The following is a 27664-nucleotide window of genomic DNA, read 5'->3' as shown; positions in this document are numbered from 1 at the left end:
GAAGGCTCTTTCAGTTACAGTTAATTAACTAAACGTTGCCACACAATGTGCCTTTGTGGACTCCAGGATTTTGGGAGCCCGTAGGCACATGTAATCCAGACTGAACGAGACTTTATTGTTCCTACTGTATGCATTCTCTGTGAAACGACCAGTCATCCGTTTGAGGTATTTCAGTCTTCGATTCTGTGTTGTAATAACAAAGCTCATTGACGACATAACTTGCCAGCCACTCCATGTGAGCGGTAATCCTCTCTTACAGAGCTTTGTTACCAATGTTACGTGCAGATTGCTGCCTGCTAACAGGGACAGAGGAGCAGTGGAATGCAATAATCCCATAAACCCTATTCCTCACGGTTTACCCACCACTTCTCCACAATAGCATCATACAGATTTTAGTTAGGACAGCATTTTACAAAACTCCCTGCCTGCATTTTTCTTCTAATTTTCTTCAGTTTAAATTTTAAGGATCACCATCATTTTTCAGTTTTTTAGTTTTTACCTTAATCAAGTCATTTTTTTGTTTGTTTTTATCTAGAAGGTCACTAAATGGGGATGGACTCTGGGGTTAATATTTCAAATGAAGATGCACCTTATGGGGGGAAGAGTGCATTTACCCAACTGGAGCATAACATTGTGGCTGGATATCTCATCACTGCAGGTAACAACGAACAGCCATTATGCCATGTTTTGCCATGTTTGCTCTGCGTTATGTTCTTCATTTTTGCAGTTATGTAAATGCAGTCATTGTGTGGTTAAGAGGGATAATAGTCTATTATAATCATTTGAATTTTAAGGGTTAAATCCTAAATGTGTCTTTGATATCCTTTCTTTACCATTGAGATGTCATAAGGTTCATCCAACCAAGCCCAGCGAAGCAATGTGGTTTCTTGACAAAACTTGGATATCAGTATTTATTGAGTTTTAACCAGCTGGTTCTTATTTTCATTGAACTTTTACATTTTAATTTGATTGATTTATATTATTTTATGGAAGGTCAAGTCCTTACAAGCTTATAGAGAAATTCTTGTGAGTGTTGGTGGTGCTTATTCTTCAGCCTATGACTGGAGATAATCACTATTGTAACCACTTAGTAGCAGCCACCTAGGTGATTAGATATCCCCTAGAATCATGCCAACCTCCTGGGTATCATTTATGTCTGTTTTTTATTTGCTATTTGCAGGACAGATCAAACTATAGGTATTAAGGGAAATCAACAAAGACTTGTAGTCAAAAGCTAATTCTATCGTTGTCTTTCTCCCTGATGCTAATGCACATACCATCTCCAGTCCATATTGGGTTCATTTTCAAAATAAGAGTCTATACTAGGTTATAGGATGTTGGCACAATGCTCCGTTTTATGCTGGGTTGCAGATGAATGGTCAAAAAAATACCTTGCATGTCACCTACTAATTGCAAGGTTGGTGGTTTGACCCCCTGTCTGCTCCAGTCTGCTGTATCCTTGGGCAAGATACTAACCTCAAGTTGCTCTTTAATAAATCCATCAGAGTTTGAATGTGTGTGAATGTTAGAAAGAGCACAGAAAAAAGTGCTTGTGTGAATGAGGCAAGTTGTTGTAAAGTGCTCAGACAGACTAGAAAAGTGCTATATGAGTCCTGTCCATACTGATAGATGGTTTTTCTTGACCTCCATAAAAAAGGACTGCACTTATAGTACACTGTTGTGAACATGGACTACAAAAAGCCTTTTGAAATAGTGTGCTTTGTATAATAATGACTAATCATCTCCTAAACTAAAGTCTGGGCTCCATCACACAAACGCATGCATAAACACAATTATTTGTTTACAATATTGTTCCAGTTACTTATTGTCAGCAGATTAGACATGTGACCCCTCCGGGCTCCAGACAGCTGACAATAAACTGGCAGCTCAATATTAACCAACATTAGTCCAACTAATGTTAGGCTTGAGTTGACCGAGAAACGGTTTGATTACATTCTTGAATGATATGAGACTTTATTTCCTAAAAGACCAAGAGTTTAAGCTTCTTCAGGGCCACTTCCCTCATTTACAAACCAGCCTAAGCAAAACTGACTATTTGACCACCAACCTGGAGCCCCAAACAGGAGAGGCCTGGTGTATGTTGGATTTTTAAAAATATTAAATATAGTAATATTTGCTATTATGCTATTTATTTTGTCATTTATATTCATAAACATTAAAATTCTGCTGCATTTTTTTTCAGCTGGAAAACATGTTACATGAGTTTGCTATGTTTTATCGAATCTAAGGCCCCAGAGAATACAGTCTGAGACTGCCTATGTTGACATATTTAAATACATTACAGTATCCTTTTTAGCTTTAGACAAAGCAACTGGAACCTAAAGCACTTTTATTTACTTTCTCCACAGTCGACTTTTATTTGGATGAAGATATTAAATCTCGTATTAAATCTTGGGGAGTTGCACTCTCTGAGTGCTCTTGTTTGTATTTTAGTGTCTTTTTTAAAAGCTACTTTTATCCCTTGCCATTGTTTAATAGAGAGCCAACAAATAAAATTTTGTTGTATCCTACTACAGTGACAAATAGGGTATCTTAATCTTAAACTTCATATTTGACTTTCACACTGTAACACTGTCTTTCTTTTCATTTCTCAGGTGTCATCAGTTTAGCGAGCAACATTGTGGTGCTATTGATGTTTGTAAAATTTAAGGAACTTCGCACACCTACCAACTTCATAATAATCAACTTGGCTTTTACTGACATTGGAGTGGCTGGTATTGGCTATCCCATGTCCGCTGCTTCGGACATCCACGGCAGCTGGAAATTTGGCTATGCTGGTTGTCAGGTGTGTAGAATACGACTGCCTCTAATTCCACTACATGCACATCTAGTTTGGTCAGGTTATGCTGTTTGTTGTTTAGGTTATGTTCAACCAATTGCAGCTATAGAAAAATCTAGCACTTGTTAGCATTGTTAGTGAACCCAGTCGCATATAAACTAGTAGTAGTTTTTACCCGTATCTGTGTCAATATGTGGAGAGTATTTATAAGCAGTGTTGGGGAGTAACGGAGTACATGTACCGCTGTTACGTATTTAAAATACAAAATATGAGTAACTGTATTCCGTTACAGTTACCATTTAAAAAGGTGGTATTCAGAATACAGTTACTTTGTTGAAATAAATGATTACACAGCGGTATTTTCCTGTTTCATAAGGCTATGAACTCCATATTTTTGGTTTCCACACCGTTGGAAACCAAAACAAAACACGCATTAAGAGGCTCTAATGTCTGTGTCTCAATCTCGCGGCCCATGTCACCTCTACTTGCGGTTTGCATAATGACTTGAAGAAATGTTTTTAAAAATTAATATTCAAAAAATTATTTAATATGAAGGCAATAGCAGAGTGTTACAGGCATAGGCCTAAAGCATGTAGCCTGATGGGCAGTGTAGTCCGTGCTGCAGGGAGAATGGACTGCCATACCCGTTATGTGTCTGTGAGCGAGGGAGGGAGAAAAAGGAAAAGTACGAGCTGTCACCGAGCAGAAACGGGAGCTGGAAGTATGTAAATATGATAATAACCACTGCACCCAAAAAGAGTGCCTGACGAGCCCAGTTGTAAGTAAGCTATTAAGACTCGACTGTACACCGTGTTCGTGTTTTCCTCCGAAACAATAAGTTCTGTTGGAGCAGCCTTTCAACGCCTCTCTCTGTCTCTCGCTAGCAAAGTTGACCCAGACAACAAAGTAAAGCTAGTTTTCGGCTACGAGCCCGACACGAACCCGACGTATTAGCCAGAGGTCCCTTTACTACGGTTCGGAGCCGCGGACCTGTTTTATATACGCGCGGAATAGTTTTCTATATGAGATCGCTGCAAAAAGTGCAGCCTTACCTAATGTCCACCTACTGTTACTCATTTATATTAAGATTTAAACATCTAGTTGGTATTGGTATGGAGAGTAGCCTTCAGTAATAGTCATAAATAACACAGCAATAGTTGTAAAAAGCATGATAATATATTAAGTAATCCAAAGTATTCAGAATACGTTACTGTCATTGAGTAACGTAACGGAATACGTTACAAAATAAATTTTGTATGCATGTATTCTGTAATCTGTAGTGGAATACATTTTAAAAGTAACCTTCCCAACACTGTTTATAAGATAAAATCTGAAATAGCCTCTTTGTTGTATAACGTCTTTTAAAGTTATAAAATGTGTCCCACAATCTCACTGTCATGAAACGCAGTGTGTGGCAGGCAGGTTAGGACCCAAATGCAGGCCTCTCAGGTTGGACTGAACTTAACCTTATTGCTGGAAAGTACAAATAATTAAATCTAAAGAACTTAATGGACAGATACTTATGCACCCAAACACTGGACGCTCTGAACAAATGGGACACACACCAAGAAGGAGATCGTGACAACGGACAGAGGGAGACACAGACAATACATACATAAGAGGGAATTGGGGCAGAGAGAAAACAACTGGGGAACACAGCTGGACATAATCTCACCGACGAGACCTGGGAAGCAAAACCGAACACGATCCACACAGGACGAGAGGCTGTCAAAATAAAACAGGAAGTACGAGAAATGCACATCGAGACTCAGACTGACTAATTAAAGACAGAGTGAGAGCGAGCGACACAGAGAGAAAGACAGGGGAAACAGATAGTCTTGACTCCATGTTTATTTGCCTGGCTTAATACAGAAAACAGATCCTGGCTGCCCTCACCCTAGGAACAGAGATGGGTGCAGGAACCTGCCAGAAGCCAGCTCCTCTCACCTGAGGAACTATTACAGGTGCACAGGTGGTCTATTCAGTTCAATTCAATTTTATTTATACAAATCACAACAACAGTCACCTCAAGGTGCTTTATATTATAAGGTAGACCCTACAATAATACATCTGGTCTTTGCTGGCATCACCCTGGGAGCCAGGACTGGTGCAGGTGATGGCTGGACACCAGCTGTCCCCACCTTAGCAACTAGTAGGGGTGCAGGAACCAGTGGACCCCTAGCTGCTCTGGAAACCAGAACATGGATCGGCTGGGTCCCAGTCACCAACACCCAGGTGTATGAATGGGTGCAGATGAAGGCTGAAGGCAGAATCGAGTTGGGAGCAGGGACAGGGACCAGTCGAGCTCTACCTATCTTAATACAAGGAACTGAGATGGGTGCAGGGAAAAGCTGGGTCCAAGCCACACTGGGAGCAGGAGCAGGCAGAGCATATGGCTTACACGAGGTCACAGGTGGAAGAACAGTCTTAGAAACAAGCAAAGACGAGGTACCACAGTCTTTAGAGGGAGCCCCAGAGGGCGCAACAGTCTCAGTAATCACAAGCTGGGAAACAGAACCAGTTCTGCACAGGTTCACAGCAAACAGTCTTCGAAGAGGATAATTCAGGGTCCTCAGAAGTGACACTAACTCTAGAGTTGCTAACCTCGCCACTTTGCAAACAGGTTCAAAGCAAGGCAAATCATGAGCAGACTCAGATACACATTGTACTGGTTCAGGGTTTGGTTTAGAAACATATATAGTTTGATTAACAGCAGATGAGATTTCATTATCCACCAGCGCAGTAACTTCACATGAAGTTATGGTTGACCCTTGCAAGGACCCAAAAATTCTGTTTTGTTTTACTTTGTTTACTGGGTCAACTACAAGATGCACATCTTTTATGCTGGCTGACTCTGAAGCAAAACAAACAGTCTTAGATTTTGCTGGGTTAGTGATACACCTGGGGAACATAACTGGACTTAAACTAAGAAAGGGCAAGAGCAGGAGACACAGAGAGAGTGCGAGAGACACAGGGAGCGACATAACTGGAGAAACAGGCAAATGAACATGGAGACAAGGCTGACTTGATACAGAAAACGAGGGAGAGAATGATTGAGGAGGAGTGAGCACCAAGGGAAACTAACAACAAGGCAAGAACTCAGCAGCATAACCAACTAAAACTAAGACTGCTAATAGGAAATTTCAAAGAAATAAACAAGTTGATAATCCAACTCAAAACACTGATGAAAAGTGACCTTGACACTTAAATTACTTATTACAAAATCTGTGGCCAGGCTGATTCACAGTCTTTTAGCAGATTTTTTTCACAACATTGTTATGGCATAATATTGTTGAGCCATGTAATCCTTTTTATGAACGTATTAAAAGAAGCAAGGAAACAAACAGCCATCATTTTCCCTGACATGGCTGTAATACACCACTGCAGACAACATACCTCAGTGCTATGTTTAACAAACATAAATAACTAGACCAGGACTCAGAAAGGACATTTGGTCAGAGCAGTGTAAAAATCTGAATTTTATAACTTTTCCAAGTTTCTACAAGTTTTTGTTAAATCATAGTAACAGAATTCCAAAAGCCATTGTACCACAACATGTTAGCACAGTGGTTCTTGCTTTAATCTTTTGGATGCTAACAATTCTTGCCTCAAGCACAGGGCCATGATCATAGCCTTCTCGTTAAGAAGGAATTTAAGGACCTGCCTTTTCTTTGTTTCTGTGTCTCCAGATCTATGCAGCTCTCAACATATTCTTTGGCATGGCTAGTATTGGCCTGCTGACCGTGGTGGCCATTGATCGTTACCTTTCCATCTGCAGACCAGATATAGGTATCCCACTTAGTGAGCCTAATATTTGCATATATAATTTATATAACCACATTGTTATACTCCTTTTTATCTGCTACAAAATTGACAAAGATATTCATGATCAAGGGTTACCATGTCATCTAATTCCATCATTCATCACACAACCAGTTATACTGGTCACAAAGTGATGTGGAATTAATCTCATGTTCTTTCTGTTGTCTTCTAACCACTGCTTGAATTGTTCTATTTTATTCATAAATCTTTTGTAAGTTCACCAAAATACAGACTCATTGAAGATGTTTTGAGGAAGTACAACCCAAATTTCAAAAAGTTGGGACATCTTATAAAATGTAGCAGGGAAAACAAAAATGAAACTTTTGATATCTCAAATCATACATATATATATACATATATATATATATATATATATATATATATATATATATATTTTTTTTTTTTTTTTTTTTTTTTTTCAATGTAACTAATGGCTTGAATTGTGTGATTACAGTGCAGGTTCCAAGTCAGAGCATCCCACTTTGTATGGCTTCAAGGGAGAATCTCAGACCAGTTGACTGAGTAGCCAGAAAACTTATCAAAGATGTGAGCAGAATGTGTAATGGCAAAAGTGAGGTTGTAGGATTAGAAGAATGTCATCAGCAACAATAGGGCAGATGGCAATAGTGGCATCCTGGTCTAATGCCTCTGTTTAAATTGAATGAGTTAGCTATTTGCTCTTTAGTGATTATGGATGCTGTTGGAGTGTTATATAGGATTTGGAACTCGGAGCTAAAGCCAAAATGTTTCTCTTTTCTAAATCCAAAATTGTTTGTGGTTTACACAGTGAAAAAAAAATCAAACTTTTTCTACTCAGATTTGATGGTTTCTTTTGTTTTGTGTGCTTGTAGGTCAATTGTGTTAATTTATTATGTCAGAATTTTAAAATAACTGTAAGTCACAAAAGAAGAATGGAAATGCCATACCAGACAAGATAAACATTTTTAATGATTAAATATAAGGGTAAAATGAAAAGTAATTTAAAAATGGCCAATTATACCCTAAAGCCCAGAGGGTTTAATTCAATTCAGGATTTGGGTCAAGGTCAAGTTTATTTATATAGCACATTTCCAAACAGTCTATGATGCACAAAGTGCTTAACAATGTAAACAGAGAGCCAATAAAGAGAAGCCAGTATGGGAAAGATATGCTCCATCTTTGTAGTCCCTGTCAGTACTGTTGCTGCAGCATTTTAGGTTAACTGAAGGCTTTTAAAGGAGTTTTTAAGACAGTTTGATCAAAATGAATTACAATCGTCCAGCCTAGAAGAAATAAATGCATGAACTAGTTTTTCAGCAGAGCCCTGGCTTTTTGTCAGCCTGGCTACAGGCTGCTGACAAGAAACCTAGGGTTGTTCTTATTTTTTCAATAAGTGATGAATAGTAAGATGTTCTTGCTTTGCGAAAAGCTCTTTTTACATTTTTTTTCTATAGAACAACAAACAATTCTTACAGGTTAAACAATAATCTTCTAAATTAGTGAATTATATCATCTTCAGCTTATAAATGAACTGCTTTAACCTCTTAAGCCCCAAGGGGGTTTCTGAGCTTCCTGCTCGAAAATGTAATGCCCAAATTTAATTTATTATTTCTCTGCAATTACAAACTCTGTCCTTACAATCTTGGTATCAAAATAAAGCGAACACTTGTGAAATTTCAACAGAGGTGTAAATATTGAAGCAGATATTACTGTGTCAAAGTTACTGAGACTGGAACACAGAAAACGTAAGTAGATTTTATCCTCGCCTAAGTTCTTTTTTAAATTTTTAGCATATAACCCCTTTAAAAATATGCCTCAGTTCACATTTCATTCCAGAAATTCAGTAACCAACATATAAACATCATCTGTGCAAACATTTATGGTTCTAAAGTGAAACAGTGAAAAATTACAGCACTGTCAATACATGAATATCCAGACGTTGTACAAAAATGTCCAATTTTGGCACACAATTGGACACCATGCCAGTTGATTATTTTAGGTATTAAAGAGCAGAAATTAATTAATTTTATTAACAGGCCTAAAAATGCTTTTTTTTAAATATATTTTTGAAGAATTAACCACACATTTACATGGTAATGGCCCTTTTCTGCCGTGCACATGGAGCCTTTAATTGGTCTCTGGCCCTTTAAACTCTGAGGGGCTGTAACTTTGGGTTCTTTTGGTCAATTTGCATGATTGGCGCCTCTTTTTAATCGTTTGAGCCAATAGGATCACAGTAACAATGCCACGCTCGCATCTCTTCAACCAATCAGACGTTGCAATGCCAAAACCCACGTGGGCCCAAATTTACTGCATGTGGCGTCTGTCCAGTCACGTGTCTGTAGGTGGGTCTAAAATGGAGGTTGTTGACGGAAAACAGCTCTGATGCGGCTAGGTAGGCCTGGTAACTACTGATAATCACGTGGCTACCGGCTACCCACGAAAATAACAGAGGAAATCGGGACGGTAAGCCAATTTGTGTCTTAGCGCATTTGCGCCGCTGTGTGTTTTTGTGGTCTTCTTTTGTAGCTCATTCAGTGAATTTTGGTCAGAGCGTGGTGAAACTTGGTGTTTGGAGTCAGTAATAGCTCTGGAAGCTAACCAGCCTGTCTTTAGCTGGTTACATGAAGTTTGAAGAATTTGTTGTTCGGTTTTGTTTGTTTAGCGGTCTTCTGCGCATTTACATAACTGCTCATTTAATCATGGCTTATTTTCGGTGTGTTTGGTGGTTGTAGAAATGGTTTATATGACATTTTAGCTGAGACTCAGAGGTTTCTGTGGATACGAGACATGTCTGGACTTAAATTTCTCACCCAGTGTTATAACTGATTAAACGTGATCTCTTCCTTTTTGCCCCCGGTACCGGGGGCGTTGGGGCTTAAGTGGTTTTAAGGTGCACGTTTAAGAGTTATACCACAGAGTCAAGTAATTCTGATTTGAGGTTTTTGTTTTCAGTTTGGGTATCCAGAGTTGTATGCAGTGAAGATGTAATACTATTAACAACATAATCGACCTCTATGTGACTAGAATGGCTTAGTTACAGCACTTTCAGAAAGACATGTACTCTAATAAATGTGTTAAATGTGTTAACCACTGCTTTGTAATCTATTGTTGTATATTTAAATGTTAATAAGAAATGATCAGAAAAACAGGGTTTTCAGGAAATACTGTTAGTTCAGTTTCTATGCCAATATGTCAGAACGAGATCTAAAGTGCGATTAAGGTGGTGGGTGGGTTCTTTTACATTTTGAGAAAAGCCAATCGAGTCTAATAATAGATTAAATGCCATGTTGTCATTTTCATCATCTCCATGGATGTTAAAATCAACCACAATAATGATTTTATCTGAGCTGAGCAGGTTTTTGAATTTTTCAGTTAGGGTGGACAAGGCTAAGCGTTAGGCTTTCAAATGCATAAAAACTCTGTCTGGGTCTACTGTTGATTAATAAGCTGGAGTGAAAGATTGTTGTCACTTCCCTCTTTGGCTTGTGCTTTAGTGATGTGTCGGTCGCGAACGAAACGGCTCTTAGAGCCGACTCTTTGAAGTGAACGACACGAGCCGTGGGTTTTTTTTTCTTTCTCTCACCCTCTCTCTCTCTCGCACTTTTTTTCCGCTTCACTCTGCACGCGAGCCTTGTGCTTTGCGCTGGGAAGAGGGGGGAGGGGCGGTAGTTACACTCGCAGTAGCACAGGAACAGAGCGGGAGGGAGAGAGAGAGAAAGAGAGCCAGGGACAACAACGTCACATTAGAAAGGTGTAGTAATCATCCACAACTATATTCAGTTGCAGATGATAAAGGATTCAGAAAGTTTATTCATGCAGGCCCATATGACAGAGAATGTGCATCTTCTTTTTGTTTTCATATTTTTTCATATTTATATTTAATTGTGTTGTGGTTTGCAGTGTTTTGTGTTGTTTCACTTTAAATTTGTTTAAAAGGAAAAAGCTGAAATTTTAAATAGTTAAAAGTTGAAATGATATGATTTATTTATTACATTTTATGTGGCATGAATAAATAAAAGTATATTTACGGTGGCCCCTAGAGACAAAGCACGTACGACCTCCAAAACACGTACAAACTCCAAAACACGTACAAACTCCGAAGCACGTACAAACTCCAAAACACGTACAAAACACAACAGAAGTGCTCCAGGATGCTAGGGGCAGTGTTGAGTTTTTGTTACCTAGTGACTTCACAAGCCAGGAAGTACCAACAACCGGATTTGGTGTGTGGTAGTAACAAGTAAATGAACATTTTTTTAAATTATTTGAATATATATGAGTGCTTGTGTATAAATACACAAACAATACACATATGCTTTCAATTGTGTAATTTAAGTGATCTAGGTAGCTCTGTTTGGGAAGTTCAGTTAACGTTAGAAATGTGCTTTTTGGAGTTTGTACGTGCTTTGTCTCTAGGGGCCACCGTATATATTTATATATAAACATATATAAATAAAACCATGTTGTTGTTGTTTTTACATTAGTAATTCCTTTTGTGCATAATTTTATATTGTTGTTAATAATAAATGAATTAAAGCAACAAAACAACCTGAAGATCCGGTTGGGAGCCGAAAGAGCCGACTCTTTTTAGTGAGCCGAGCCAAAAGAGCCGGTTCTCTAAAAAGAGCCGGAAATCCCATCACTATTGCGCTTAGAGAATTCTGACAGTTAGTTTAAATTAATTAACAACCCTGAAACATACTAACATCCTGCTGTAATCATGTTGATCACTTATTAAATCACTTACTGGCAGGGACTTAGGCTACGTTCACACTGCAGGCGAAAGCGCATCAAATCCGATTTTTTGACCCTATGCGACCCATATCCGATCATGGTATGACAGTGTGAACGGCACAAATCCGATATTTTCAAATCCGATCTGGGTCACTTTCATATGTGGTACTGAATCCGATACATATCCGATGTTTTAGAAAGCGACTGCTGTTTGAACGGTCATGTCGCATTAAGTCCGTCTTTTACGTCACTGACACAAGACAGACGCCAATTATCAGCGCCGGAGAAGCGCCCGAGAAGACATCGCGAACGCTTCCTGGCCAGTGTAGATGTCAGTGAAACTGTTGGGAAGACAACGTGAACATTTTATTTGTACTGTATAATCTGCAGATTCTGACAGAAATCTGCAACTATCCTTTGAAGCACCGCTCCTCTAAAACAGCAATAAGGATCATTATTAGGTTATTTACATTATTATGTAAATAACAAAATAACTTAAAGCAAAAATTGGGAAACGTAAAGTCCGAAGTCTTTATATTAAGGGCCATCAGTCAAACAATACTGTTTGGTCTGGGTCTAAACAGAGCGCGTTGTGTGTGACATCTTCTTTTGCGCATGTGGGCCGCTTTGAGCGTTCACACTAGAGCGCGTTTGCTGTCGCATTTTATTTGTAGTGTGAACAAGCAGACAAAAAAATCGGATTTGATCAAAAAATCGGAATTGAGCATTAAGACCTGCAGTGTGAACGTAGCCTTAGAGCCCCAATGTTTAATAATCCACATTTCACTGTTTTACTCTGTGGTTCAGTTAAAGACTATATTTTTAATCTTGAAATTGTTTTTTACTATTTTTTAGGTGGTCTGGGAACAGACACAGTTTCTATAGGGATTGTCTTTTGGTGCGATAATAGGGTAGAGAGAAGCTGCAGAAAGGCATGTAACACTGTCTATTTCCTGGTCCCAACTCTGGATAGTCACATTTTGGGAGGTTTAATAAAATTGGCCCAATTTCTAGAAATGTCAGCAGATCTCCATGTGATTTTGAGGAGCCATGCCAACCAAGATAAGCTGTACAACATCCAGGCCTTCAAAGGTGAATCTCATCCACCCTAGGGGCCCTGCCACCAACGAGTTGTTTAACTACCTCAGTGATCTCAACCCTAGTGATGATCCATAGAAGAAGAAGAGTCTGGGGACTATACTTCTATGGATGATGTGTCACTGAGCTTAAGGTGGTACTCAAAGTTTTCCTTCAACAGCCCAACTATATCCTCAGTTGAAGTCTGCACTACACAACGTGAGTTCAGTACAGCTTCCTCTCCTTACTCACCTGATGGTTTGCCAGAATTGCTTCGACACAGTCCGAAAGTCTTTTTCCATGGCCTGAAAGTTTTTGCTTCAGATGCTGCCCAAGCAGCTTTCCACTTCGCATACCAGTAGGGATGGGTACCGGTATCCGGTGCCGTTATGGCACCGGTTCTGACATAAACGGTAGTAACCAGACCGAAAAGCAGCGCACATTTCGGTGCTTTATTTCGGTGCTTTTTTTCCCCGAGATGTCATACACTTTGGATTCTAGCCAATCATTTTACCTTTCCAAGGATAGTAGGCGGGCCCAGGTACGTACGTAATTTTAGAGCAGAGCTACAGATTAAAAATGTCCAAGGCAAAGCGGTCAAAAGTCTGGCTGTACTTCACAGCAAAAGATGCAAACTCAGCCGCCTGCAACAAGTGCTTTAAGGTGATACTGTGCAAAGGAGGTAACACTTCGAATCTGATGAAACACCTGGCGACGCATAGCGTTTTTTTAAAAGCCGAGAAATGCACCGTATTTGATAGCTTGCTGCAAGACCTCACACCAAGTGCATCTACTGCGGGTGTGGTGCCTGTTATCGGACCCAGAGTTAGCAACATCCCCCAAGAACCTGAAGAGGAGAGTCCTGGCCCCTAGCCCTGCCAGTGTAGCAGAAACGATGACGGATGATGATGGCGGCAGCAGCCGTTCTTCTCTGCGTGAGTAGCTTAATGTTGTTCGTGTGTAACTTACGTTGAGAAGGCTAACCACGTTATTAAATTAATGCATGTAAGGTGAACTAGCAAACACTGTCGTAGTTACATGTGTCTGTCTTCTTGTTTGATGGCAGGTACTCCCTTCACCCTGGCCAAAAAGGCTAAAATTACAAAAAAAAAAAAAAAGTGGAAAACAGCTAAACCTAAACATGAGAGGTTTTTGGACAAAATTGGTGTTTTTTTCCATTGTTTAAGCACTGCTTCCAGCCAAGAGTGATACCATATATGCCCTATAGCTACAGAAAAGGCTAACATTGTTATCTTTTCTACAAAAAAACAGCTAAACATGAGAGGTTTTTGGACAAAGTTTGTGTTCTCCATCCTTTAAGCACCGGTTCGAGCACCATTTAAGCACCGGCACCATTTCAAAAGTACCGGTTTGGCACCGGTATCGGATAAAACCTAAACGATACCCATCCCTACTTACCAGTACCTGTCAGCTGCCTCCCAAGGTTCCAGGCTAGCAGAGACTAATAGGACTCATTCAGGTTGATGGCTCCCTTCACCTCAGGTGTCCACCATCTGGTTTGGGGATCTGATGGTAGGCACCAACCACTTTGCAGCCACTGGTCTTTGTCAAGTCAAATTAAGTCAAGTGGCTTTATTGTCATTTCAACCAGGTACAGTGGTACAGTGCACAGTGAAACGAGACAGTTTTCCTCCAAGACCATGGTGCTACATATAACAGTTTAAAGCACTGGTTTAAAGCACTTTGAGTGCTCCGAGAGAGTAGAAGAGCGCTATATAAGAATCAGTCCATTTACCATCCTGGTCTTTCTGACAGAGAGACCTCTCCACCGTTTCAATGTCCAAACCCTGGATGTTCACTGGTGTAATAGGAGGTGGCTTCTTGCAGAAGTCAATCACCAGCTTCTTTGCCTAGCTGGCATTGATGCGAAGATGGTTCTGTTTGCACCAACTGACGAAGTCCTTGATGACCCCCCTGTATTCAAGTTTGTTTCCCTCCAACACCTGACCCACAATGGCGGTGTCGTCTGAGAACTTCGAGAGATGGCAAGTGTCCGTGTTATAACCAGTCTTGGGCAAGTTACTTTGAAAAAGTAATTAATTATAGTTACTAGTTACTTCTTCAAAAAAGTAACTGAGTTAGTAACTGAGTTACAAGATTCTAAAAGTAATTAATTACTTGAAAAGTAACTATTGTGTTGCTTTTAAAAAAATGTTTAACCCTCTGGGGTCCAGGGTATAATTGGCCATTTTTAACTACTTTTGATATTTCCTCTACATTTCACCTTTAAAAATGATTTACTTTGCCTTGTTTGGTGTCATTGTTTTCAGCACAACCTCACGTGTCTGAATTTATAGTTATGTTTTCATTTTCATACTGTATTAACACAATTGATCTAAAATCAGACAAAAACATAAAATTCGAGTAGAAAAAGTTATATTTTTTACTATAACAACCACAAACATGTTTAATGAATCATGTTTCATAACTTTAAATGCAAATATAAATTGTCAATTTTAAAATCATATGCACAAGTTTTGCAAACAACAAAGTTATTTGCAGCCATTTACCTTTTACCCTTTTTTATAACCATTTCAAACTACTTACATAACCATCAGCTGTTCTGCATTCAATAAGATGCCACACAAATTATTTGTGCCACTCCAAAAGTTTCTGTCTACTATAAAGGAGAACATCACAGCCTGATACCTGCAGGTCTGACAGCAGCAGGTGTATCACTCCTGTTTTCTACCTGGAGACAGCAGTCGCCTCATTGTTCTGACACACAACACAAAACTATCCACAACACTACACACTAACTACACAAGACAACACATTAACTACACACTACAAACACGCTAAATGTCACAAATCTCTCTCATCTCAAAACTCGCTCTCTCTCTTTTTCTGCTGTCTTTCTTTCTCTCTCTCTCTTTCTCTCGCCATCACTCCTAAAACTTCCCCCTCTTCCTAAACAACCAAATGTCATGTTGCCATATCATTTTTGATTGGTCGACATGGTTCATTTTTCCACCAACACGAAAGGGCTGATTTTTGTTTTGTTTTGTTTTATTTTTTTTGCTCATAAGCAGAGAGTGCTTGCTAGTGCTGTCCTTAGACAGTAAACGTGACGAAACTATTGAGGAAAAACACGCGTATATATTGTTTATCATGACTCTGGTTTTACGTGGCCTATCGATACATTTAAAAACTGGTATATATCACCTTGTTGCTTTGTCATCTTGAAGTGGTTGTGTGATTGGCTTACCACGACTACTTTATTCTTCCTCAGTCAAACAGCAGCACTCATGCGATTGTTTTGCCCCCCTTAGCTCCAGGTGTTGTGCCAGAAAGTGATTGCTGCCCGCGGGAGCGTGTGCAGCTACTTAAAGCTGTAGCGCCCAGATTACTTACAGCTACTTCCGTGCAACTGATATAAGATGCGGTAAGCTGAACACAACTTCAGCCGTCTGTTTGTTGAGAAATAGTAACGTGACTGCACCGCATTTTCTTGTTAGTAACAGTAACAGCGTTGTAACGATAGGAATAGTAATTAGTTAGATTACTCGTTACTGAAAAAAGTAACGCCGTTACTTGTAACGCTGTTATTCCTGTTCCTTCCTATCACTGGTTATAACTCAAGTCTGCAGTGTACAGGGTGAAGAGGAAAGGGGCGAGCACTTGTGGGGCCCCCTTGCTGCTTTTATATGTTTAGTGTTTCATGTCTCTTTAAAGGATATACAGGGAATTGGGTGGGTATCCCCCACATCTTGGGAAAGAGGTGGGGGATACCCACCCAATAGATCAACAAAGCATTCAGACCATAATTCATTTGCTACAACTGCTGGACAGGTTTTTGTTTTTCTTTTTTTGTTGTTGTTTTTTAAATAAATATCAGCAGTATGCAGTTTAGCATATATATCCTATAAAGAGTATATGCATGTAGGCGCAGATAGTGACGTTTCAGTTCCAGTGTTTCCCTTAGTGTGTGTAGGTGTATATCTAACCTTTGTATTAGTTGTTTTATTTTGGTACTTTGGTGTCTGTGGTGCTTTGCATTTCGTTATAGCTCCTCCTAGTCTCATTACCTAGTTTCTGTTCACCTGTTCACCCCAGTTGTGTTCATGTTCTCTAATTGCCCTCAAGTGTCTGTTTTTGCTCCCTGTGTCTTCCTTGCCCACATTATTAGATTCCTGTATGGACCGTGTTATTAGGATTTTGGACTCTTCTGCCAATTGAATAAAGGTACATGTCAGATTATTCATTTGCCTTAAGAATCTGCATTTGGCTACTCCTCATGCAAACCTATGACCTAACAAAGAAGAGCCAGGATACTTGAGCAGCTAGAATTCTATATTGGACCACCACATTGGACCATTAGGCATGACATTATGACCACTCACAGGTAAAGTTAATAATACAAATTATCTGTTCATCATGGCTCCTGTTAGTGGATGGGACATATTAGGGAAAATTTTCTCTTCAAACTTCATGTGTGAGAAGTAGGAAAAATGGACAACTGCAAGGTTTTATTTATTTATTTATATTTACGCACTATCCCAGCTTTTGTGGAATTGTGGTTGTACTTAAAAATCAACAGTTTGCTAATCTCTATTAAACATTTATTCAACTATCTGCAGCCTAAAAAAGCGCTTACTTTCTTAGTTATGGAGCGATTGTAGCGCTAACTACAATCATTCATTAAATTCATAATGACTTTATTGTCGCAGGTACTGACTTTCCTGACCTTCATTTTTTCTATACATCATTTCTCTCTCCAGGTGAGAAAATGACGGTACGATCGTACAGTCTTCTTATTTTGGCAGCATGGCTGAATGCTGTGTTCTGGTGCTCCATGCCAATTGTTGGCTGGGCTGGTTATGCCCCTGACCCCACTGGAGCTACATGTACCATCAACTGGAGACAGAATGATGCGTGAGTCTCTAAGGGATAATGTACTTGATATTTTGGATAAAAAGCTACTACAAAAAAGAGTTTTAACAGATATTTGCCTCTCCATTAGCTCAGGTTTTTTTTTTTCAATAGCCCAAACAGTCCACCCCATTAAAGCCATTGGTGTTTCTACTATCACAGGATGCAAAGGTAATGTTTTGGTGATTTGACACTATATAGCGGTTTTGCACATGACATCATGCACACGTTGCTCAACAACTGTCTGCCATATTGGATAAGTGGTAGCGATCACGTCAAATCACTGATACATAGTATACATAGAAATTATCACTATTTTTCCCCCTCATAATGCCTATATTCTGCTGCATGATTGGGTGCAGCAATGATCAAGGACAGAAATCCCAGGTCAGGCTTGCAGGCAGGTCCATCCTCTTTAGCCTCAAATTCTGGAGGCTTAAACTGCACTCTGTTGGGTCAAGCATTGTCATCTTGTAGACTACAGTTTTGTCCTAGACTGTGGAGATATGAGATTGTCACTGGTTGCAGAATCTTATTTTAAGATCTTGCTCCACTGAAATTGCCTCCAGTAACGACAAAAGCTTTCACCCTTTTGGTTAAGCAATTACCATAGCGTTTTCTGTGTCGTCTCCACACTTTGACCCTACAATCCAACAGCAGTAGGCCAAAGCTGGACCACTGAACATGATGTTTCTCCACATGTTCAGCTTACAGTACACATGTTGTCAACACCAGCATAAACAGGTCTGATTGTGAAGGGCCTCCTGGCCGTCATATGAGACTGGAGATTGACTGTATGCTGTCTTTTATTGTGAGTAGAGAGCCATCGTCTATATCATCTGGAAAACCTTGACTGTAAATCTGTAAAAGAATGCCTATACTTCCTAAGTGGTGACAAGTTAAGGAAACTGTCTTTTTTGGTCTCATCTTCTTGGGATGCCCACTTTGTGGCCCGTCTCTGACATTTCCCTTTATATGGAACTTGACCTTTAATTTGGAGATGGTGCTAGGGCTCACTCCTAAATAATGCTCCAACTTGATTTTCCAGCATTCCAACTTGGCCTGGCACATGGCCTATCCAGATCAGTCTAATATGGTTATGTTTGGAACAGACACCAACTATATGCTGACAGCGAAACAACTAGTAACTCAGTGTTCCAACATTCGGAAGAAGGGACTACTCTCACGAGGTATAACACACATGCTATGGCAAGGGGGAACCAGGACGACAGGTCAGGGAGGAGATGTCATCATCATCACCCACACCAGAGATTGGATACCAAGAAGAAGGATCTTTGAGTGCAAGAAGAACTGACCTGAAAGATAGGATCATGGCGAAGCTTGAAACCTGCATCCTCCGTAGCCGGCTACCAAGATTAAGTGAAGTACCCTCAGAAGATCTACTAGATGATGCGAAAGCAGCACTACGGAAGATACCTACCGCCACCATTACCAAGACTAACCAGATGATCTATACTACGGCAGCAGTGATAAATGAGATGCTTGGCTACAAGTTAAAAGTACCCTTCATGGAGAAGGAGCCTAGAGGCCAAGATCAAAGTAGCACGGAGGGAGGTTAGTCAACTATCGGAGCTTTAGAAAGGTGCAACAAAGAAGGTGCCGAAGAAGTACAGCAAGCTGTACATACTAGAGATGGCACGATACCACTTTTTTATGTCCGATACCGATATCATAAATTTGGATATCGGCCGATACCGATATGAATCCAATATAGTGTGTTTTTTAATCAATAAAACTGTTTTGTTTTTTTTAATATCTTGCTGCATTTTGTATAAGTTCAAACTCAAGTTAAAAAAAAACAAAACACTAAAGCTATTCTGTTATACCTGTGTGCAAAAAATACACTGCACCCAAAATATTTCATAGTTCAGCAATACTGATCAATCTAATAAACTTAAACCTACTGCATCCTCCCTATTCTGGTATTTTAAAGAGTAAGCAACCTAACTAATAGGGTTGAAAGCTCCCAGCAAAAAAAAAAAAAAAAAAAAAAAAAATAGGGAACCACCCCCCACCTCATGATGCTTAATCGACGTAATCAACTCTAATTTGATGCAGTGTGAAAGAAAATGCACAGAAATTTATTATTTTTCAAGAATAAGTAAATAGATTCAACATCTTTCTTCAACAGAATAGCAGACTGCACAGATTGTACATTCCCAAAGGAAAAAGTACTAGCTTACTAGGGTATATTAGACTTAATAGTTACTATATACAGTAATGGACTTCTATACATTTTACATCAGATTAAAATTTTGGGTGTAAGATTCAGATAATTATTTATTAAAAGCTAGACATTTTAAATGAGAATAAGAAAGAAAAATATGTCTTTGTGCCCCCCTTTTCCCTGTTCATGCCCTATCGGCCCCCCTGGCTAAACTTTGCTAGATCCGCCCCTGCACAGTTACCAGCCGTCAGCTACGTAGAAAAGATCCTGGTGTAGAAAGTAATATTAAATAAATTCTAACAACAGCTTATCACGCTTAAACGTGCTGCTTGTTTATCCGCTGGTCTCCTCTTTCTAGCGCAAAGTGGGCGATAAACAAACAAGAAAGACGGGACTTGCGGCAGAAAAGCCGATCAGCTAATCGTTGATCAGTTTCATGTTTGAAGTAATAACAGGAGAGGGATGGGGAGTGAATGAGAGAAGTAGATGCAACTGCGCAGCAAAGACAGAATAACTTCAGCTTTGTGTCTATTTTTTAATTCTAGCTGAAGTACGGGACAAATCGCTTCCCTTTCACCTCAATATGGAACTCCGAAGGCTAGTTCAGCTGTGGCTCAATATATCAGTTGTTAAGCTTAACGTGGAAATACTATGCAAACATTCAGGGATGAACTTACACACTTGCTTTACTTCTCTGGGATAGTTTTCGCCGAGATGAAATGCCTTAGGAAGCATGTAGCGAGGCTCCAAATGCTCCAACAGACTGCCGACAGGTCTGGCAGACAACAGCCACTCTATCACGTGACACATACTGCTCCGATGCGCCGAGCTGGGTTAGGCCAAGTAGCGCGTTTTGTGAGGTGATTTTGTGATACTTCGGATCGGATTACATTTTTTATTTCTCTCCGATATCCGATCCAGTAATTTAGGTCAGTATCGGACCGATACCGATACGTAATATCGGATCGGTCCATCTCTAGTACATACCTGAGGCCTTGGAAAGTGCCAGAGAAAAAACTCACAGCCTTGGCCAGCCACTTGAAGAGATACCCCAGGGAGATCGAAGGCAGGAGAATAAACCAGCTGTTCTCCACAGAACCAGCCAAGGTGTACTCACAGTAGCAGAGGAACAATAAGAGAACATCACCACCAAGACTGGAGATGGAGCAATACTCCAAGAGCATATGGGAGAAGGACACAACCCATAACGGCAATGCTCAGTAGCTAGTGGATCTAAGAGCAGCACCACAGCAACCTCCCTGAATAGGGTCCAGTAACCATCACAGTAGCAGACATCCAAGACAGGGTCTCCAGTATTAAGAGTTGGACAGCACCAGGCCCCGACATGGTTCACGCCTAATGGCTGAAGAAACTGACTGCACTCCACAAGCGCCTGGCAGCACAAATGAACCAGCTGGTAGTTGACGAGAGACACCCAGAATGACTAACAGAAGGCCGGACAGTCCTGATCCTCAAGGACCCCCAGAAGGGACCGGTCCCGTCCAACCACTGGCCAGTAACTGCAAGGCAGCTCGTGTCAGGCATCATAGCGGCTAAGATGAATAAGTACATGGCTCAATACATGAGTGGGGCACAGAAAGGAGTTGGAAACAATACCAGAGGAGCGAAACCCCAGCCACTGGTAGACAGAGCAGTCGCCCGAGAGTACAAGACTAGGCCGACCAACCTGGATTGATTACAAGAAGACCTTTGACTGGATGCCCCACACCTGGATCCTTAAGTGCCCAGAATTGTACAAGATCAACAAGACCCTAAGAGCCTTGATCAGCAACTCAATGGGGATGTGGCATACAACACGATAAGATAAGATAAGATAAGATAAGATAAGATAAGATAAGATGACCTTTATTAGTCCCACACGTGGGAAATTTGTTTTGTCACAGCAGGAAGTGGACAGTGCAAAAGTTCTGAAGCAAAAATTAGAATACAATAAGAATAAATACTGTACAGAATAGAATAAAATAAAATACTATATACAGTAGAATAAAATAGAATAAAATATACAATAGGATAAAAATAGAATACAAATGCTGTATACAACTGAGTAAAAATACAAAGATGCCAGAAAGGAGTATTGCACTTAGTGTTATTGCACATGTGTGGATGTGTGTGTTTGATCAGTTAAAGTCTTTGTTGTGGAGTCTGACAGCAGTGGGGAGGAAAGACCTGCGAAATCTCTCCGTCCCACACCGTGGGTGCCGCAGCCACTGAAGGAGCTGCTCAGTGCTGTCAGAGTCTCATGCATGGGGTGGGAGATGTTGTCCAACAGGGATCACAGCTTAGCCACCATTCTCCTGTCACTCACCACCTCCACTGGGTCCAGAGGGCATCCTAGAACAGAGCTGGCCCTTCTGATCAGCCTGTTCAGTCTCTTCCTGTCCCCGGCAGAGATGCTGCCACCCCAGCAGATCACACCGTAAAAGATGGCTGAGGCCACCACAGAGTCATAGACGGTCTTCAGGAGTGGGCCCTCCACTCCAAACGACCTAAGTCTCCGCAGCAGGTACAGCCTGCTCTGCCCTTTCCTGTAGAGGGCTTCTGAATTATGAGTCCAGTCCAGTTTGTTGTTCAGATGAACACCAAGGTACCTGTAGCTGTCCACAGCCTCAATGTCCATACCTTGGATGTTCAGTGGTTGCAGTGGAGGATGTTTGTGCCTGCGGAAGTCTACCACCAGCTCCTTGGTTTTACTGGTGTTGATCTGGAGGTAGTTCAGCTGGCACCAGTCCACAAAGTCTTGGGTCAGTTCTCTGTACTCCTTGTCGTCTCCATCAGTGATGAGGCCGACTATTGCAGAGTCATCAGAGAACTTCTGCAGGAAGCACTGGGTGGAGTTGTGGGAGAAGTCTGCAGTGTAGATGGTGAAGAGAAACGGAGCCAGAACCGTTCCCTGTGGGGCCCCCGTACTGCAGACGACCCTGTCCGACACACAGCCCTGAGTTCTCACATACTGTGGTTGGTCGGTGAGGTAGTCCAGAATCCAGGTAGTGAGGTGATGGTCCACTCCTGAGTTCTCCAGCTTGTCCTTCAGGACCGTGGGAAGAATGGTGTTGAAGGCACTGGAGAAATCAAAGAACATGATTCTCACAGTGCTCCCAGCGGTCTCCAGGTGAGTGAGGGAACGATGTAGGAGGTGAATGACGGCATCATCCGCTCCAATGCCAGGCTGGTAGGCAAACTGAAGTGGGTCCAATGATGAGCTCACCGGACTGGAGAAGTATAGTCGGATGATAACAAAGAGAGGAAAGGTTGTCAGAACTGAGGGGATGGAACTACCACAGGGCAACATTGCAGACAGCTACAAGTACCTGGGAATCCCACAGGCAAACGGGAACCACTAAGAAGCCACTAGGAAAGTTGCAACCACCAAGTACCCGCAGAGGGTCAGGCAAGTCCAAGGAGTCAGCTAAGCAGTAAGAACAAGATCCGGGCTATCAACACCTACTCGTGATCAAGTACCCTGCTGGGATAATAAGCTAGCCAAATAAGGAGATAGTAGCCCCTGACATCAAGACCAGGAAGCTCCTGACCATAAATGGTTCCAGTCCAGCACCCTGAGGCTGTACGCTAAGCAGAAAGAAGGAAGCCGGAGACTGGTGAGTGTTAGCACCATGGTCCAGGATGAGATAACAAACATCCATGAATACATCAGGAAGATGGCCCCAACCGATTGCGTGTTCAGTGAATACCTCAGGCAGCAGAAACCCAAGAAAGAGGAGGAAGAGGAGGAATGATCATGGAAGGATAGGCCCCTGCACGGTATGTACCACCGGCAGATAGAGGAGACATTGAGAAGTTCTGCTTGTGGCTGGACAAAGCTGGACTGAAAGACAGTGCAGTGGCGCTAATCATGGCAGCACAGGAACAAGATCCATAGAGGATGGGGTCTACCACACCAGGCAAGACCCCAGGTGCAGGCTGTGTAAAGATGCCCCTGAGACAATCCAGCACGTAACTGCAGGGTGTAAGATGCCAGCAGGCAGGGCATACATGGAACGCCATAACCAAGTGGCCGACATAGTGTACAGAAACATCTGTGCTGAGCATGGCCTGGAAGTCCCGAGGTCTAAATGGCAGATGCCCCCTAGAGTGGTTGAGAATGACCGAGCTAAATTCCTGTGGGACTTTAGATGGGCAAAATGGTGATGGCTAACCAACCTGACATAGTAGTGGTGGACAAGCAGAGGAAGACGGCTGTAGTAATAGAAGTAGCAATACCGAATGACAGCAACACCAGGAAGAAGAAACACGAGAAGCTGGACAAGTGCCAAGGGTTTAGAGAAGAGCTCGAGAAGATGTGGAGGGTGAAGGTAACAGTGGTCCCCGTGGTAATCGGAGTGCTCGGTGCAGTGACCCCCAAGCTAGGCAAGTGGCTCCAGCAGATCCTAGAAACAACTACCAACATCTCACTCCAGAAGAGCGCAGTTCTAGGAACAGCAACACTGCGCAAGACCCTCAAGCTCCCAGGCCTCTGGTAGAGGACCTGAGCTTGAAGAATAGACTGCCCAACACAGACAGAATTTAAATGCATTTCACAGCTCTGTTGAAGAAGCTGTCTCTCAGTCTGGTGGTGCATGTTTGTATGTTTCTGTACCGCTTTCCAGAGAAGAAAGAAGTATATACAGTCCTTTGCCAAGCAGCGATACATCTGGCCTTCTTCTGGATTCATCCACCATATACCAAGTCCAGATGTGGGAGTGGACTTTCCACAATCCCCTGTGCTGTTTTTACCTCCCAGGCCAGTTTTTCTGTCTTGTGCTGTGCTACTGCCATACCACACTGTTATACTAAGACAGAGGATGCTTTCTATTGTGGTTCTGTAGAAATTCACAAGCAGCCAAGAAGAGAGTGCGGTCCATTTTAGCTCCCCGAGGAAGAAGAGCCTTTGTTGGGCTTTCTTCACCAGGTGCGATGTGTTTAGCGACCAGGTCAGGTTAGATGTTATGTGGAGACCCAGGACCTTGATGTTGTTGTCATCTAAGAACCACTGTGTCAGGTGTTGGATCTCCTCTCTATAGTGAGTCTCATCATTGTCTGATATGAGACCCACCACAGTGGTATCATCCAAAAACTTAATGACTCTGTTAGTGAAATTAATGGCAGAACAATCATGAGTGAACAGAATGAATAAGGCCGGACTGAGCACATAGCCCTGTGGTGTGCCTATGTTCAAGACCAGTGTGGAAGATGTCCAGCTCTCTATTCTCATCACCTGAGGCCTGTTCGAGAGGAAGTCCCTGATCTAGTGGCACAGCGATGTTGAAGCCTTATAACCCAGGTTATAAGGCTTCAGAACCAACATCCTAATATAAGAGCTGGAATGTTCGAAGTGGGTCAGGGCGCAATACAGTGCTATTGCGACGGCATCCTGTGATGCATCCTTTTCGGGAAAATCCTGTCAGTTGGTCAGTGCATGCCTTCAAAGTCCTGCCTTCCTCCTTATCTGGTCCTGTAGCTCTGTTGGTGTTAATCCTCCTCAGGGTGGAACTCACTTGGTTTAGATGAGGGATGATGCTCGTTAGCTCCCTTATATAGCAAGAAGTTCTTTACACCGTGCATCATGATCATCTCGTCACCTGTAGGCTGCCCTACCTTTTTCACCTTTTGCATCAACAGGTGACAGTACTGAACTGAAAAATGAGGGCTGAATATATTCCTTAGGATATGGCATAGAGAGGCCATGACACAAAAAATAATCAGGAAGGGGGCAAATAATTTTTCTCTGAACTGTTTATTTTTTCACTTACATTGTAAGCATGTTTGCATTAAATATAACAGAATTTGAATATTTAAGATTTAAAACCCTGTTTAAAATGTTAATATGTCATTGCTTAGCTGAGATAAAACAAATCTAGTATGTCTTGGTACGAGAATGCTTTATGACTATCTGTGCTTTTCTTTCCCAGGTCTTTTATTTCTTACACTATGGCAGTGATTGCTGTGAACTTTGTGGTTCCTCTGTGTGTCATGTTTTACTGCTACTACAGTGTGTCAGTCACTGTCAAGAGATACAAAGCAAGCAACTGCCTGGACTGCATTAACATGGATTGGTCTGATCAAATGGATGTCACCAAGGTGAAACTGAGCCACAGTTACCATTTTTAGGCTTTGTTTGTTAATGCCACATGCATCTGTATTTATCAAATGCATGTTTAAACAGAGAAGAATAGTTCTGGTCAAAATTTGTTTTTTACAAATATCTGATCTATTTTGTTCAACATTACAACATTACCGTTGACACTCTTTCCGAGTTTGGTAGGCTAACCATTTTTTACCATGGTTATAGCTTTAATTCAGACCACAGTGTTCTTGAAAATTGGAAAGTAATTTAGTTCTATATAATAAACGTGAAATTCAGAAAAAAATATAGACTCTATCCCATGTGGTTTGTGGTCCACATGGGATACATAATTTATACTACATGGAGTAAATTTGCATGTTTTATATAATGTTGTTGTTGTTTGTTGCTGACAGATGTCAATTGTAATGATTGTCATGTTCCTGGTTGCCTGGTCTCCATACTCCATGGTGTGTCTGTGGGCATCGTTTAGTGACCCAAAGACTATCCCTGCCCCCATGGCTATTATTGCTCCACTCTTTGCCAAGTCCTCCACCTTTTATAATCCCTGTATTTACGTCATTGCCAACAAAAAGTGAGTGTTTTCTCATAAGTATGCTATGGCAATAGTTAATATTTCTGTGCTAATAAACTTTTGCATAGGAAACCAATATGTGGGATAAAGTGGGATATTTCTGTGTCAAATTAACATTTTTATACACTGTGTACTTCTGTCTGTAGTGTGTAGTGATGGTGGTGTGTAGAAGGACTTAAATCGCCTTTTCTTGCAGGTTCAGAAGAGCCATTACAGGGATGATTCGGTGTCAAACAAGACAGCGAATCACTATCAATACCCAAGTTCCCATGACAATTTCCCAACAACCTCTGACCCAGTGAGATGATATTGCATTCAGCATGATGTCACATTAATATTAAAATAACTTGGCATTAAAACGCTGTGTAGAAAAATGCAATAATGACACCAATGAGTGGCGGTGCTTCCACTGTCAGCTCAGCAAATATTTTTGTCTCCCTTAGTTTCACAAAATGTAACCTACAAAGTCTTTAGAAGGGTGAGAGCCATAGATGAGCTGATTAGGCTGGGCCCTTAAAAACAGCTGGGTCTAATGGGCTAAGCCATTTTTAAAGATTGCAGCTTCCACTATCAAACACCCATGCTGATGTTTTTTAACTTTCTGATAGCTTCCATGTGATTGAAAAGCAGCTGTAGTGTTTCCTTCTCCTCCTTTATTGGGACTGTTATAGGGCCATCGGTCTCTACTGTCTCTTCTATCAAAAGTCTTAGGAAACCTGTAAATAAACACTTAAAAAATAAAGAAAAAACAACGTTTCTATTGTATTCATGCCTTAGTTTTTTGTCTGGTCTCTTATATGTTTGCAGGTACACTTAGCTTGACCACATGGCCCATATTATTTTTATGCTATATATAAATACATGAATATGAAAAAAATCATATCTGTTTGTCTTAACAATGTAGGCCTTTATTCTTATGATGAAGTACTTCTTGGGTGCATCTCTGGAGTCCACCAAGCCTTTTCTACTCTTTCATGAACATAACGATCCCCCCCTCCCCATTTCTCCCACATTCTTACTCTCTGTCCTGGTGTGAATATGTGTGACGGGGTACAACCTACCATCCTGTGGATGGTGAGACTTAATGTAAACATGATGTGCACTTTATTAATCCCCATAGGGAAATTACTCCTCTGCATTTAACCCATTCACTCAGTGAAGCAGTGGGCAGCCACCAATCCAGTGCCTGGGGTGCAGGACCTTACTCAGGGTAGCCGTTCAGTGGATTCGACCCACAGACTTTCCGATCACGGTTTGGCCACTATACCTACTGAGTAGGTATAGTAGCATGTAATTAAACCCAGTGGTATTCCAGCAGATCCCTCAGGTCAGATTCAGGTCACCTGAAAAAGAGGATTGTGGTTCCCTCAGCGGCCGATTACCAAGACCATGTGAAGTATCCTCTGAAGTTAAAATGCCACAGGGAGATGTACCCTCCATGGATAATAACACTACAGGCCAAGATCAAGGCACCATGGAGTTTGCTCCTTATTG

The 27664-nt window shown here is 41.2% G+C and overlaps 1 protein-coding gene across 1 annotated transcript; it reads left to right on the top strand.

The window, feature by feature from the left end:
• Nucleotides 1-322: 322 nt before the first annotated feature.
• On the top strand, nucleotides 323-26926 carry rrh (retinal pigment epithelium-derived rhodopsin homolog). Its single transcript, XM_063500021.1, has 7 exons — nucleotides 323-658; nucleotides 2616-2806; nucleotides 6490-6589; nucleotides 17158-17311; nucleotides 25424-25592; nucleotides 25992-26170; nucleotides 26367-26926. The coding sequence occupies exons 1-7, from the start codon at nucleotides 547-549 to the stop codon at nucleotides 26470-26472; spliced, it is 1011 nt and encodes a 336-aa protein (XP_063356091.1). The 5' UTR covers nucleotides 323-546; the 3' UTR covers nucleotides 26473-26926.
• The last annotated feature ends 738 nt before the right edge of the window (nucleotides 26927-27664 follow it).

Source organism: Pelmatolapia mariae, linkage group LG16_19, assembly GCF_036321145.2.
Source record: "Pelmatolapia mariae isolate MD_Pm_ZW linkage group LG16_19, Pm_UMD_F_2, whole genome shotgun sequence".
Classification (NCBI taxonomy): Eukaryota; Metazoa; Chordata; class Actinopteri; order Cichliformes; family Cichlidae; genus Pelmatolapia; species Pelmatolapia mariae.
This window is presented reverse-complemented; position numbering and strand designations above follow the sequence as displayed.

Bases quoted from the DNA above. Each gene is read 5' to 3' on its own strand.
- rrh (XM_063500021.1), top strand. From the start codon at position 547: ATGGGGATGGACTCTGGGGTTAATATTTCAAATGAAGATGCACCTTAT. The intron at 659-2,615 runs GTAACAACGAAC...TTCATTTCTCAG, and splicing joins TGGATATCTCATCACTGCAG to GTGTCATCAGTTTAGCGAGC. The intron at 17,312-25,423 runs GTGAGTCTCTAA...TTTCTTTCCCAG, and splicing joins AACTGGAGACAGAATGATGC to GTCTTTTATTTCTTACACTA.